At 35.1% G+C, this 15,268-nt stretch overlaps 1 protein-coding gene across 2 annotated transcripts in view; it reads left to right on the plus strand.

Moving 5' to 3' along the window:
* The window catches only part of BRINP3 (BMP/retinoic acid inducible neural specific 3), a 297,673-nt gene that overhangs the window by 21,010 nt on the left and 261,395 nt on the right, over positions 1-15,268 (plus strand). For both annotated transcript variants that reach the window (XM_034409600.3, XM_034409601.3), the window contains exon 2: positions 14,877-15,162. In XM_034409600.3, coding sequence (XP_034265491.1) covers positions 14,927-15,162 — 236 coding nt within the window. In that variant the 5' untranslated portion in view covers positions 14,877-14,926. The remainder of the gene's footprint in view (positions 1-14,876; positions 15,163-15,268) is intronic.

Below are 15,268 nucleotides of genomic sequence, written 5' to 3' on the forward strand. Positions count from 1 at the left end.
ATGCATGCCTGGGTGTATTAATCATGTCCAATATTAGGTTCTGAACAGCCGGTCTTTGACTAGGAATGGTATATGCTTTGTCAGGGAAAAATCTTGAGAGATGGAGAGGCAATTGATTAGACAGCTGCCCCCATACATTATTGGTCTGAAAGAATAATGATGTGATGGAAAAGCTACATAAGTCTGACCCAGATGCAAATCACTTGGTTGGCCATGAACCAAGGGAGCTAGGAAATAGTATAGAAAGAGGTCTCAGAAGGGAGAATACAGGTATTCTAGGAGAAAAAGGGAAGGAGAAACAAACTGAGATAATTCCTTATGAACTTCAACATAGTGCCTTTTTCTATTAAAAAAAAAAAAAGAGGCTTGCTCTGTGCAAGTGACAGCATCAAGCACTAGGCCAAGAAGCAAGATATTTTGGACCATTTCTACCTACCTACCTCTTTACCTGATATGTAATTAATGTGAAATTAAGCATGAAATAACTATTACAGATCAGAAAGAGCCAAATTCTGCAGGAAGTAAATCAAATTTAATGGAACTGGCAGGAGTTAGATAAAACAGTCTTGGAGATAGGACTTGGCTTTGTATCTCAAATTTGCAGTATCGTTCCTGTATAACTTTCTAGAGCTTTAAAAGAAATAGGAAAATGCCCTTCCCAGTTTATAAAGAGGGGAAGCAGTTGAGCAAGGATGCTCAGCTAGTATTAACCACTGGTTGATTGAATAAATACTAACTGTATATTTCACCATCATTTCTCTTCTCATGAAGTGAGTGGGAGGCATGTCAGGCAGTTGGGGTGAGTTTTTAATAGGCAAAGGTGTACATAACCTCTAAATCACACTGAAAATTGCAGGCTTAATTTTAAAATAAGGGGACAAGATGGGTTTATATATAATTAGTCATGAAGAATACTGTCAATGCAACCCTTCAATGAACACAATTTTTACAATAACAAATAAGCAAAATATTCCTTGTTCTATGAACCTACCCACACATCAATAGCATAAATTGCTCTTCTAACTTCAAAATATCACTGGAACAGGAATTTGTTTCTTTGGTAGTAGATATATATTATCTACACAGACACGCACAGGCACAGGCACACAGAGACACAGACAAATGCATCCTCTCTCTCACCACATTGTTTTCCTACATGCCAAAAGCCAAAACTCCATCATGAAATCATGTGATAGATAGATACACACACACACACATCTTCTTAATGCATACTCAGCGGACATACTAAAAAGAATGATACCCCCATGTATCTCCCTGAGGTATGCTTGTTACACGTAGCTATTCAGCAACACAGATTTAATTAACATAGTTTACCCTTTCCTCTTAAATCTTTAAGAGAACATTAAGTTCTCTTCAGAAATGAGTCTTTTTATTTTTTTGACAAAACTCCTGGAATTCAATCAAAGTAAGCTGACTGTCCTTTTCTGGGGGCAGGATAAATATTCTCTACTTTTTTATAAAAAAAATCCAAAATGTATACACACTTAAATCTATTTTGTAAATACATACATCATCACAAGGAGGATATTCTGCAACTATATTGTAAGTGTGAATCACAAAGTTAGTCACTCATAACAAGGTGGTTTAGGTAAATTATTCCAGTATTGAGTAATCAATATTACTTGGCCCTCTTTCTTGAGAAATTCCAAGGTTTGAAGCTAAATAGGAAATAAATAAATAAATAAAAAACTATTTGAAGAAGAAAAAATGAAATCACTTCCAGAATGTTATTAAGAAAAGGATGTAGTTCACAGAAGTCAAGCTTGGCTTGAGGGCAGCCTTTATTTTTTCTATTGTTGGAACTTCTAGAAATTTTTCCTTTTCCTTCTTTAAAAATAATGTAGAAAAGCATTTGTGTTGGTTACCAACATTATTCAATCCAGTCTCTTTTTTTCACTCGTACATTACAGCTGCATAATTTACAAATAAATGTCTTTTTCTGCTTTGAGTCAAAGGGTTGGTAGAGAAACAAAAATAATGTTATTAATGTGGAAATGTAAATCTTCTGTATATCCCATGCTTATTTATTTAGAAGTCAAACTCATTCTAATCAATTGGACTCCTTCCAACATAATTGGCACATAGGATTGCAGTCTCTGTTTATATATTACTTAGAATTTAATACCTGGAGATCTGTGCTTTTTGAATGCATCCCAGCAAAATTCTATGTCCAGAATTTTTAAATGTGATAGGGCTCTATTGAATACCATGAATGGCCAAGAAACACAGGGATCATTGAACAAGTCAACCCAAACTCAAGAGTTCTTCTCACTTAAGGTGCAACCACCCAAGCTTCATTTATCTTAATTTGAAGAACCAGCTTTCTGGAGAAGGCTCCAATGCTGGGGAAAGTGGAAGAAGAAGAGCAGCAAGCAAGGTGGATAAACTCAATTTATTGTAGTGGTGGGGCACTGTTGAAGGACCTGGAGGACCAAACTAGGGACAGACTGTGATGGAGAAAATCTATCTATGTGGTTGATAAGAATTGACACTGCCTTGATGATAACCACTCAATTAAGATGTATATAAATTACAGGAAGCTGCCAATCATGATATTTATATTTTTCTGCAAGAGGGAAAAGAGGCAATAGTCTGGCTGAAAGTTATCACTGGGTACTTCCAGGAATTTCAACAGCTGTTTTGTTCAAACTAATCTTATTGCACCAGATAAGTGTGTAGAGCTGACTTGCCTTTCATCGTGAAGCAAAAGAAGGGCTTTTGTGCCATTATTTTCATTTTTAGTACTTTGGGGAACAGTGCTCACACTTCAGTAACTGACTGTTATCTAAAGCTCAGAAGATCGTTCCTCCTGGATTGACCTCAACAGGCAGGTTTTTGAGTATTTTCTTTTGAAGGAATGTTGTATTTTGTGAAGAGGATTTAAAAAAGAACCATGAGCATTGTTAACTCCATACAAAAACAAATAAAAACTGAACTACCCAAAGCCTATTGTTGTCATTAACGAATCTTTATTTATAAAGATTTTATGACTTATCTTTCCTTTTGCTGAATCTCTACCCTCCTTGCAGAACATCAGAAGGATTCTGCTAGTACTTTTTCTAACTAACACTTTTTATTAGAAGGCATATGATGCAGTTCACTGGGTTAACTATGAAAGAAAATAAACATGTCTTTAGGGTACCAGAATAAGTGGGTTATACCAGAATTATTTTTTCTTAGTTGTCATGCCCTTAACCTTTTCTTTCTTTTCTTTTTTTTAAAATATTTTTTATTAAACAGTTTATCTTTAAAAACAACACAAAAAACAATTACACATATATAAAAACAAAACATGTCAAGACGTAACGTATTGAACATTACATAACATTAATGGTAATTTTACAGCATTTCGTATCGACTTACATATTTTGCTTTTGTAGTTCTCTATTCTATCATTTCTATTTACTACTCAATAGTAGGATAATCGCATTACTCCAACATATATATATATATACACATTATAATATTCATTGTTCTTATCTACACATTTATATTCATTTATATTTACATCTCTTTATTTAATGTTGTTCAGTTACTTTAAGTTTCATCAATATTAAGTTAAACATTTCTTGTTCTGATTTCTATTTTTGAGCCAACTGTACATTTTATTCCATATTTCATAATATTCTGAATCCTTTCTCTTTCAACTCCATAGTCATTTCATCCATCTCTGCACATTCTAGAATTTTCCTAATTACTGTTTCATCTGAGGGTACATTTTTTTGTTTCCAATTTTTTGCGAACGTGATTCTTCCTGCGGTAAGTATGTACAATATAATGTATTGGAGGTTTTTGCTCATTTTGTGTCCAGTATTCCTAATAAAAACAATTCAGGTTTCAAATCTATTTTTTGCTTTGTAATTTCTTCCAACCATTTTTGAATTTGACACCAATACTTCCTTGTGATGGGGCACGTCCACCATATGTGGTAGGCCCTTAAACTTTTCAATATGTAACATGGAATAGTCCCTTGGCAGTTCTCTTAGCAAGATTTTGAAAGTTATTTGCCATTGCCTGTTTTCTAGGAAAGAGAGAGAGAGACATGTCTAAGCTGCGACTAGAATTCACGGCCTCCTGGTTTGTAGATGCCTGGAGATATAAAACTAGCGATGCAAAAGAGTACACTTATTTTTTTTCTAAAGTCAGTGGTAAACCTTTCCAAAACAAATGTTGAGATATGCTGTAGAACATCCTGGGTAGCAGAAATGCTTTTTTGGGATTCTCAGTTTTGATTCAAATTTGTGTTTATTAATTCTTCTGTTCTGTTCTTCTGTCCCATTTATCCTGGGCTGAATCCAGAAGGGCATTGCTGATAGATAGATGATGACACATATCATATTAGAGGAAGAGCATGTGAAAGCACCTCTGATCTTGTCTATTGAAGTTGTTAAGGCAAGTGATGGTATTGGTGTAGATGTGGACATCTGGATTTGTTGGAGGGCCTGATTCCCATGTTACTATTATTGTTCTGTTGTTTCTTTTGCTTGTGAGAAATTGCTTTTCTGTAATACCTTAACCACACATCTACACCTAAACAGTAAAGATAACCTGAAGAATTATTTGCATTATTTGAAATTACTGAAATTATGAATTATATAATTCAAGCATACGGAATCTTACGCTAGATCAATACTTCTAGAAAATTATATTTTGGGGGTTATAACATGGTTTTATGTAGCATACATAACTTATATCTTTGTAATTATTTTCATTGCACTACTATTTTTATTTTAGTTTTCTTTTTAGTTTATAAGCCATCTAAATATTATATGTAAGATGCTGCAAATGTCAATCAGATTTTAGCCACAATGCATTCTGAGGGACAAGAAAAAAAGTTTTAAGACTATCTTTCATATTTACACAGTACTCAATTTCTTTGCACTAACTGTAGAGATTTAAATTAAAACAAGGGAGACCTATTAGTCATCATTATAATTTAATGGTCTGGAACATTTTTGAGTCAATAAGTACACAGAAGAGTAAACTTTGCTATTTTTGTTCTCTTGTAATTTAGAAAGTGGCATGATCTTTTCAAAAAAGTTAATTTTAAAAGCTCAGTGTTTCATGTTTGAGGTAACTATCTTATTATGTGGTGAAGGCATCCATTAAACTTCACATTTTAATCTGATATGGAGATAGAGATGATAATAGATATAGATAGATGATAAATATAGATGATGGGTATATATATGCGCAAACACACACACACACACACACACACACACACACACACACACACACAGAGAGAGAGAGAGAGAGAGAGAGAGAGAGAGAGAGAGGCAATTGAACACTTTTTGTCCTATCTATCTCTATTCATATATGTAGCACTATATAATTACAATTAAGCTGAAAGACTCCAACAAAACAACAACTACAACACTTTAAAAGGCTTGGATAAACAGAAGTGTTTTATGCCCTTTGTGAACTGTAAAAAAAAAGGGGGGGAAGTACAAATACCAGCACAGAAAAGAAGATCTAAATAATCCGAGTCCAAGCTGTTTAATAATTTCTTTATGTAGTGAACACCTTGAACTGATCCTGGAAAGCAATGATAAGCAGTCCATTTTGACAGAGGAATAATCTGGGGAATTCACATCCATGCTGCAGCATTCTGGGCTAGTTACTGAATCAGAGTCATCTCCAAGGAACGCTAAGAGCACATTGCAATAATTCAGTTTTCAGTTGCCACCACGTATGCTGCTAAGTTTTATCTTCAGGAGACACCATCTTGTGTTTCAAATTATGAGATTTCCAGCATCAGTGCTACATCTAAGAGAATCTCCAATTTCCAGGGCTTATATTTAAGGAAAAATATAACAATTCAAACATTTCTCCTAAATCCTGAATTTTCTTGTCGAGGTTCAGATTCAGCTTACTCCACCGCAAAAATAAACTCAGAAATTATTCTTTCTTGTCCAGGTTCAGATTTAGTTTCTTCTACTGCATTCTGTCTTTTAAAGCCAGAGATAGGCAGTGGTTTGCAGCCCTATATTTATAGAAAAAGATGAGTATACCTGGAAATCAACAGCACCTATGGATAGTTCTTGAGGTCATGTACATGTTAAATAACAATGGAGATTAAAAACAGACCATCCCCCAAACAATTCTAAGAAAGCAACCAGAATTCTCACAATGTCACTTTCTCAGAGCGATTCTAAACCTTAAAATCCCAATGTCAGATCCCTCCAGAAATTTAAAATAATATAGTAGCATTCTGATTTATTAATAAAATTGCTCTTCCATTCTTTCTCTTGAAGTTTAGATAATTCAATAAGGTAACCAGATCTACTTCTTTCAAACCTATTGAACCAAATATTGAATAAATAAACAATTGTCTGGATTTGCTATTGGAAGGTTTTCTCTATCAATTTGGCTAAGCATGGAACATTGGCCGCTGACCTATAATTGACATCAGATAGGTTGAGTTCAAATAGGTCAGAAATCAGAGATGGCTTCTTGAGCTAGGGCCACAGATATCCTTAACATCAAAAATGAATTTAGAGTAGAGTAGAACAGAGTAGAGCAGAGCAGAGCAGAGCAGAGCAGAGCAGAGCAGAGCAGAACAGAACAGAACAGAACAGAATAACAGAGTTGGAAGGGACCTTGGAGGTCTTCTAGTCCAATCCCCTGGTCAGGCAGGAAACCCTATAACATTTCAGACAAATGGTTGTCCAATCTCTTCTTAAAAACTACTAGTGTTGGAGAATTCACAACTCCTGGAGGCAAGTTGTTCCACTGGTTAATTGTTCTGACAGGAAATTTCTTCTTAATCCTAGGTTGCTTCTCTCCTTGATTAGTTTCCATCCATTGCTTCTTGTCCTACCTTCAGGTGCTTTAGAGAATAGCTTGACTGCTGCTTATTTGTGGCAACCCCTGAGATATCAGAACACTGCTATCATGTCACCCCCTAATGCTTCTTTTCATTAAGCTAGACAAAGCCAATTCCACCAACTGTTCTTTTTTATGTTTTAGCCTCCAGTCCCCTAATTATCTTTGTTTTTGCCTAATTTAGTTTCAGACTATACTCCCAGCAGCCTCAATCAAATTGGTCAGTGGCAAGAATTATGGGAATGTAACTGAAAACTTTGGGTAATGGCAATGATTTTTCTACAAGATAATTCTCTGGGTAAATAAACAAATGAAATCTGACAGACAAAATGAACATATGTACGGACTGAACAAAGTGTTGAATATATTCAAAAATAGTATAAATATAAAGAAGGAATCTTAATAATCATGTATGTTTGGAAGATTAGACCTATAGGTTTTAATTTGTAATAACTCAGGTTTTGGAAAGCTATTCCTCTTACTATATTATCAGAACAGTACAAATGTAGAAAATTTATGATCAATCTTGTGAATATCCCTTATAAATCTAATGAGGTCAACCAACTTTCAGTTTTCCATATATATTTTATTTTAAGTATTTTTGCATTATTTATTTCCCATCTAGATTAACTGAATAAGCCATTTACTGCATAACCTTTTTTTTTCTGGAATGGAGTAACAGCCAGAATACATATCATAGTTTACATCATTAAACCATTGTTAAGTAAATGCATGTAAATCAAAGTGGTGATGTTAAAAGAAGTATTTGTTGTCAGGCTAAAGTTCACAGTAGAGACACACTAAAAATGATTATAATTGGCGGTGTCCTATTTGAGTGTGAATTAGTAGGAAATTTTCCCCTATAAGAATAAAGATTTATCACACTGTAAGACATAATTTAAAAAGTGCCATGCTGTTCCAATTGCAAATTAAGATAACAACAGCTTTATTTGAGGAATATACTAAATATTGTATGGGCAACTCATTTTTTTAAGTATTACAATGTGAGGTTTAGTTCATAGTTCATTATATTAACACAGCTAGTTGTCTCTCATCTGGAATATTTGGCTTTTAATATATAAAAATATTCCATTAATAACTGGGCATGACTTCTCAGTGGGGACAAGATTCTTATTTAGTACTCACACTTTTTCACCATTAAAATTCTTTGCTGAACTTGCATTTTATTTCATTTTGACATGTTACAGAAACTTTTGTTTTGTTGTGCATTAAGAAGAAAAATGATTTTTATCAGTTTCATGTTCAGTTTATTTTAAATAACAAATACAAACAGCTACAATACCAACTGGAAATAAGAAAAATAAATAATATTAATACAGTCAAGAAAAGAAAAATCTGGATATATTTTATGGCAATTAAGCTAAACTAAACAAGAACAAAAAGTTAATTAACAGAAAAAAAAAGGAGAGTATTATGTAATAGCCATAGGTATCAATATAAAAGTAATTCAATCCTTCAGGTTGTCGTTAAATCTAGATTACATAGAGCAGGGGTGTCAAACTCAAGGCCAGGGGGTGGATCCATCCCAGAGGGTGTTTAGATCTGGCCCACAGTGCTGTCCTGGAAACAGTGAAGGACCGGCCTGCAGTGCCTCTGCCAGCATGTGGCCCTCCTAAGCTCCATTTTCACTGGCAGAGGGTTGCAGGAGGCCGTCGCAGCCAAAAACTAAGTTCAGGAGACCATTTTTGCTGGCAGACTGCTCGGGCCATCACAGATGCTCCTGATACAAGTCACGTCAAGCTGGCCATGCCACCCCAGCGACGCCCACCCCAGCCTTCCAAGGTCAAACACAACACTGATGCCGCCCTCAGTGAAATGGATTTTGACACCCATGAGAGTGAAGAACACATCATCCTCAGTACTTCTATTCCTGACTAGACAAAATAGAATCATACAAAAGGTTCTGAATAACAGTAAAGTTTTCAGTAAAAACGTATTACTAACAAAATATATAAAACTGAAAATCAAATCTCTCTAATTTCCTTCAATAATTGGAGATTAAAGACTGCTCCTCATTCTATAAAGAAAAAGCTTGCCTTCAAATGCAAAATAACCAATGGTACATATTTGGGTGTACAAAAACAGATTGGAGGAATAAAAAAAACAACAGTGAAACAAGATCCTGGATCTGAACAGAAATGTCGACATGTTGAGACAAAAACACTTTAGCATGGAACAGATGGAGGGCTACAGGTATAAACCGCATCTTCTTTTATTATACACTTTTAGTAGTGTGTTGCTGCTTTCACACTGTTAGGTGAAATCCGTATTTGATAAACCCAGGAAAGAGGAGAGGTGGAAGATGCATTTAAACTGTCACATTCGCTCAAAAACATACTGTGCCAGTCAGCCACTTTCCCCAGCATGAAGTCTTTGGAAGAACACAGTCTTAGACTTTGCAGAGGTGATGGCTAAGAGCAGTAAACCATAAATGAGATTACAAAATGGGTTAAAGGAAATACTCCATAAATGAGATTACAAGATGCTTCAACTCTCCCTTGAATAGGAACATAGCTTAAGCAGCAGCATACAACAACAAAGGACATTATATTCAGTTAGGTTAAGTGAATGAAGAGCAGAAGATACCCAATCCATCTTCTGACAACTGAGCTAAAGATTCAACAAACAGAAGTGGAGCGGGACAAAGCACTGTGAGAACACTCTATAATTGGTGAAATTGCATCCAGTGCCCATCACTCCTACAAGATTAACCAGATCAAAAAACATGTACTATGTAGTTTGAAAAGTCTTATTTAGAAAGGCTATATTAACAGAATCTTGAAATCTGAATGGGCTTCCCTTCATCTCCTTTTAACTTCTTCATAATTAGGGCATGCATCAGACATTTTTGCAAATCACTCTCTTCATAAGTCCTTATGAATTTATATTTTCATTGATTTGGTGATGGATCTTCTCTTTCTTCATGAAGATCACCCTCTATATTCTCTGCAGTGCCATTACCTTGCACCCAGTATGATGTAATAGTTAGCATACTAGACTTGGAGCAGGGAAACCTGGATTATAATCCTCTGTTAGGCATAGAAGCCAGATGGGTGATATTGGGTCAGTGATTCCTTCTCAGCCCATGTCAATATCAGACTGAGACACAAACTGGCTGAAAAACAAAAACCCTTCCCACATCATGAGTTGATAGCTTTGCTGTAAGAACTGGATGGGCTCGATTAAAACCAAGAAGATCCTGTAACTAGCAGAATAGATGCTAAGAAGATCAACCTCCAATACCATATGTTGAATATAAAGCAACGGCTAAGAGGCTGGGCTTGTTGAACAGAAGATTGGCTGGTCAAGTATGCATGACAAAGTGAGCTCCTGTTTTTGCTCCAGGTCCTGCCAGCCTAGCTGTCCGAAAGCATACAAATGCAAGAGGATAAATAGGTACCATTTCAATAGGAAGGTAATGGCTTTCCGTGTTCCTCAGCGTATAGTCATGCTGGCCACTTGATCACAGAAATATCTTCAGACAATGCTGACTCCCTTGGCTAGGAAACAGAAATGAATTTTTATTATGGTAGATGAAGACATACAGTATCTTTTAGCTAGCAGTGACCTAATGTTGAATTATCTTTTTTGAACTACCTCTCCATATGTCCAAGTCACTTTAAAATATTTTGTGATTACCATTCATTTCTCTATGCAAACATTCATTTGGCACTTCCATTCATTCTTGATCCTGTCTCTTTTTCTATGCACACCTCTTAAGTACCTCATTCCCACTGCATTCAATTTACTTTCAGGTTTCTGGTGACATTTTATTTTTTCCGCATTGTGTTTAATCTCTTTTCATTTTCACACACCATTTTCACTTCTTTCAACAAACATCTTTTCTTCACAGTGTATATCATTACTTTTCTACCAGTATCTTAAGATTTCTTCATTCATTTCACCATCTTCACTAATTCTCTCATACCCCATAAGGATATGAATAATATCCTTTTAGATATTTATTCCTTTGCTATGTGTGCCAAAAGATAGAACTAGTTTTAAATCCATATTTTTGAAGCAAACAGACTTTTTTCTAAGAAGAGATTGAGAGAATCACCATTTCCATTTATTCTTGGGTATTTGAATGACCCAATCAGTTTTTGTATAATGTCTCTTTGCATTCCATATCTTGTTGCATTATCTAACAGAGAGAATCACCATTCTGATTTATTCTTGGATAGATCTTGAATAGCTCAATCACCCTTTTTGTAGTCTCTCTTTACATTCCTACATATCTATTTATGTCACTTAACAAATTAATAGTTCCTTTGCGATTACCACGGGGGTGAAATCTAGCAGGTTCTGACAGGTTCTGGAGAACCGGTAGTGGAAATTGTGAGCAGTTTGGAGAACTGGCAAATACCACCTCTGGCTGGCCCCAGAGTGGGGTGGGAATGGAGATTTTGCAATATCTTTCCCCTAGGAGTGGGGAGGGAATGGGGAGTTTGCAGTATCCTTCCCCTGGAGTGGGGTAGGAATGGGGATTTTGCAGTATCCTTCCTCTGTCATGCCCACCAAGCCACACCATGCCCACCAAGCCACACCCACAGAACCGGTAGTAAAAACATTTGGATTTCACCACTGGTACCATTACCATATCAGGAATGTGGCATGTAACTATGTTCAACCTAAGAATCCCTTTTATATGGACCCACAACTGCCTATATGATAGTAGTTATTCATTTCTATTGTGACATACATCTTAGATTTTTCTTTCATAACGGAAATCTGTAATTTCCACACACATATTTATCAATTTATCTCAAAAAAAATCAGACTGGCATTATTTGCACCCTTTTGCTCTCTTGTGGTTTCACAAATAACCCTTTATTTGTATTTTGTGTATTTCATTTGTTAATTCATTCTATTTGCTTCTTTTGTCTTAAATCTTCCATATGTTCACTGCCATGATGTCTTGGCTATTTGTTCTCCATGCCCATCATGACTTTGGACAGTTCAGGCATTTACCCAATGCTTTCCAGTAAGAGAATGTGTAGATTAAGAATTTGGTCCAGCTGCTAAAGGGAGCCTTAATTATGCCTATGCACTTGTAGCATTCCCTGATAACAACAAGCCCAATATTGGCCAGTTCTAAACTATCATATCAGTAATTTCAGTCATTACTCAATGTTATCTAGAACTAGACACCATTATTTCCCTTTCCAGAAAGACAAATCATTTTAAATGCATTTTTTTTAAAAAAATACGGAAAACAGTTCTCAAGTGGATTTGATTCCCAAATCTCAAATCCCACAACTCAAATCTTTAAAACATGCAACTAAAAGCAGATAAGCAAGCAAAATACTTTACAGTTATTCAGTGTTTGCACAATTCCATAATCTTATCATATGATGAGAATCTTTGGGTTCCCCATTACACATGTACTTCTAGAAAGTTGCTGAGTTTTTACAATTCTTTTTTCCTTCTAGGAAAAAAAAAATGAGTGAGTTGTTACATAATCAGCTTGACCCAAATGAATGCAATTTATATTAGGTTAGGGGCATAGTGGAGAATAGAAGAAAAAAGATGGAGAAAATGCATGAATTGAATGATTATTGGAGAATAGCATAGGATTATTTTAAAGCTCTAAATTACTTAAAATAACTCTATATTTTCTCCAACTTTGATTACACTGTGTATTATCATATTCTGAGAGACTTGAAAATTATTATTACTCTGACTGTCAAGGAATAGATTCAGTAACCGAGTAATTCATCATTTTTTAAAGTATTTTTTTTACTAATCAAAATGATGCAAAATGTTTTCTTTGGAAAAGAGTTCATGATGTTTAATAATAATTGAATCTTGCTTTCTTTTGAATTTAAAATTGTTTAATTGAAGATATGGGTGTTTCTTTTTCCTTTTTTGGTTTGCTTATTATTGTTTATCTTTATATATTCACAGAGAGAGAAATATGTGTGTGTATGGGTGTGTATATAGATAAATAAACTAAAGTTATTTTTTTTTAAAAAATAAAGTTCGTGTGTCAATTGATTCAGAGATCATATAAACACCCATGCTCTTTTATATATTCCTACGCAAATTACTGAAAGAAAGAAAAAATATTTGCCTGCTAAATTGGCATCAAACCTAAACCAAACTTGAATCAAGGTTGTTATGCAAATATCAAAAAATAGCTGAAAGTAAAATTATAGTATAACTCTGTTGAGCTGAACTGAAAATGAAAAAGGGAAACTGAAGCAATTTAAAAAGAACAAGAAGGAAGGAAAAAATAAAAACTCTTCACTGAGAAAGAATGACATGAAAACTATTGATAAAGTTGAGGAAATAGGAGCATTGTCATTTGACTAGAAGTCAGATGACAGATATAAAGATTTTTGAGAAAACAAATGAAAAAGAGGCTCATATTTTCAGCACAATTCAAGATCTATGCTATAGAAGGACTCTAGTAGTAATAACTGGGGCAACAAGAAAATTAAGAAGTGTAAACTATTGTAATATTGCTTTGTGGTGATGAAAGCAATATTCACTTTAAAATTTTCATTATATCTGTTTGTAAGCTATGTAAGATAATTCTACAAATTACATAGCAGGATGCTCAGCTTTGTTATCAGGTCAGCAAACACTCATTAGCTTTCCAGCTGAATTTATATAATATAATGGTACATGACATATACCTATATACCAAATGTATACTTCGATGTGCATAGTTGTACAGTTATGGGGAGGAATAAGCAATATTTTCAGGAAAAAAAGATTGTCTTCAAATTACTAAATATGTGAGATACTACATAATTGGGATTTGTATTCTTATTACTTTGTGAATAGTCAAGCTATCTGTCCTCCAGATGTTTTGGATAATTCTTTATAGGTTATGTGGTCCAATGGTAACTGAAGGCCAAAACATCTCAGGAGATTCAAATTATGTATCCCTAATATAGTTGTGTAACCTCTGCTAACACAGTTCTTGATTTGTGGCAGTGAAATTCCAATATTGAAGGTGAAACATTCTATATGGATAATAACATTATCCATTTATATTTATATTGAAATAATATTTTGTAAGGATTTTTTTAATGCTGTCCTTTGAAAATCTTTAAATTAATTAATGTTCCATATCTCAGCAGGAGCTAAAAGCTAAAGCACTGGGCTGAAAAATAGGATCATTAAACCTGAGCTGAAAAAAAAATCGGATGACAACTAAATGGTAACAAAGAGATAGAAACTTTACTTTTCTAAGAGTCTTCAAGATTATTAGAAGTAGTATTCTAAGCAATAAGTACTACTAATCTTCTAGATTACTGCAATGGACAGACCAGATCTGCAGAATCACCTTTATTCTTACAAAATTATTAGCCAATAGTAAGAGAGGACATCTATTCATTCAATGGGACTTTCACCTCTTCTAAAAAGCAAACAAACATACTCTAGAAAATCCCCATGTCCTTTCTGAGAAGCTCCAATTTGGTGGAGTGTAGGAAGTTAAAGGAAGGAAAAGTAATCCGTTCATTGATGAAAGGTTTTCCCAGTGCTATCATAGTGATATTTTGGAGGGATGGTAGGGAGGAGTGACACTGAAAATCTGATCTGAATATTGAACCCATGCTTCGATAGAAAATCTGTTGAAAATCTGGTATCAGTACTGAATCTGGAGGAAATGTTTGGGTTCTGTAATCTCCACTATTTGAAATGGGACTTTATGCCATGCAAATGTCTGCTGAAGACAAAGAGAAAAGGAATAAAGTAAATCGCTCTTTCCATCTGGCACTTCATTTCTGCCAGTCTCTGCTTGCATACAAATGGAAATGTTCAGGCAATTCCACAGGTTCAAGACATTATACTGTTATCTCACACAATTCCTTACGCCTATACAAGCATAATGTACTGATGCAGATGCAGTCACAGGGGCAAGACAGAAGAAAGGTTCTCCCCTTGCCACCGTCATCCTGTTTCTAGCCATTTGACTACTATTTCTTTCAGGAGGGGTGCTTGACAAGTATGATCAAAGTAAGCTGATCTGTTTTCCTTTGTGTTTTGTGTAGGTGTGAAGGGACAGCTAAGAGAATGAAGACTCTAAGTCCCCAGCGGAAGCATGATATGGCGATGCAGTGCTGGTGCTGAATTGTTCTCTCTGATGGCTCTATGGGAGTGGATAGCCCTGAGTCTTCATTGCTGGGTTTTAGCGGTTGCTGCTGGTTCGGATCAGCATGCCACAAGCCCCTTCGACTGGCTTCTCTCTGATAAGGGACCCTTCCATCGCTCCCCGGAATACACAGATTTTGTGGACAGAAGCCGACAGGGATTTAGCACAAGATACAAGATTTACAGGTATGAAGCATTTGGGATCACAATGGGCAGTGTGAAGCTTTGGGGAAGCTATATCTAAATAGCACAACACCTCTTGAAGGAAAAGGGAGAAACATGAATATAAGAA

The sequence above is a fragment of the Pantherophis guttatus genome, chromosome 3 (genome assembly GCF_059756535.1).
Source record: "Pantherophis guttatus breed Tessera chromosome 3, ASM5975653v1, whole genome shotgun sequence".
NCBI lineage: Eukaryota > Metazoa > Chordata > Lepidosauria > Squamata > Colubridae > Pantherophis > Pantherophis guttatus.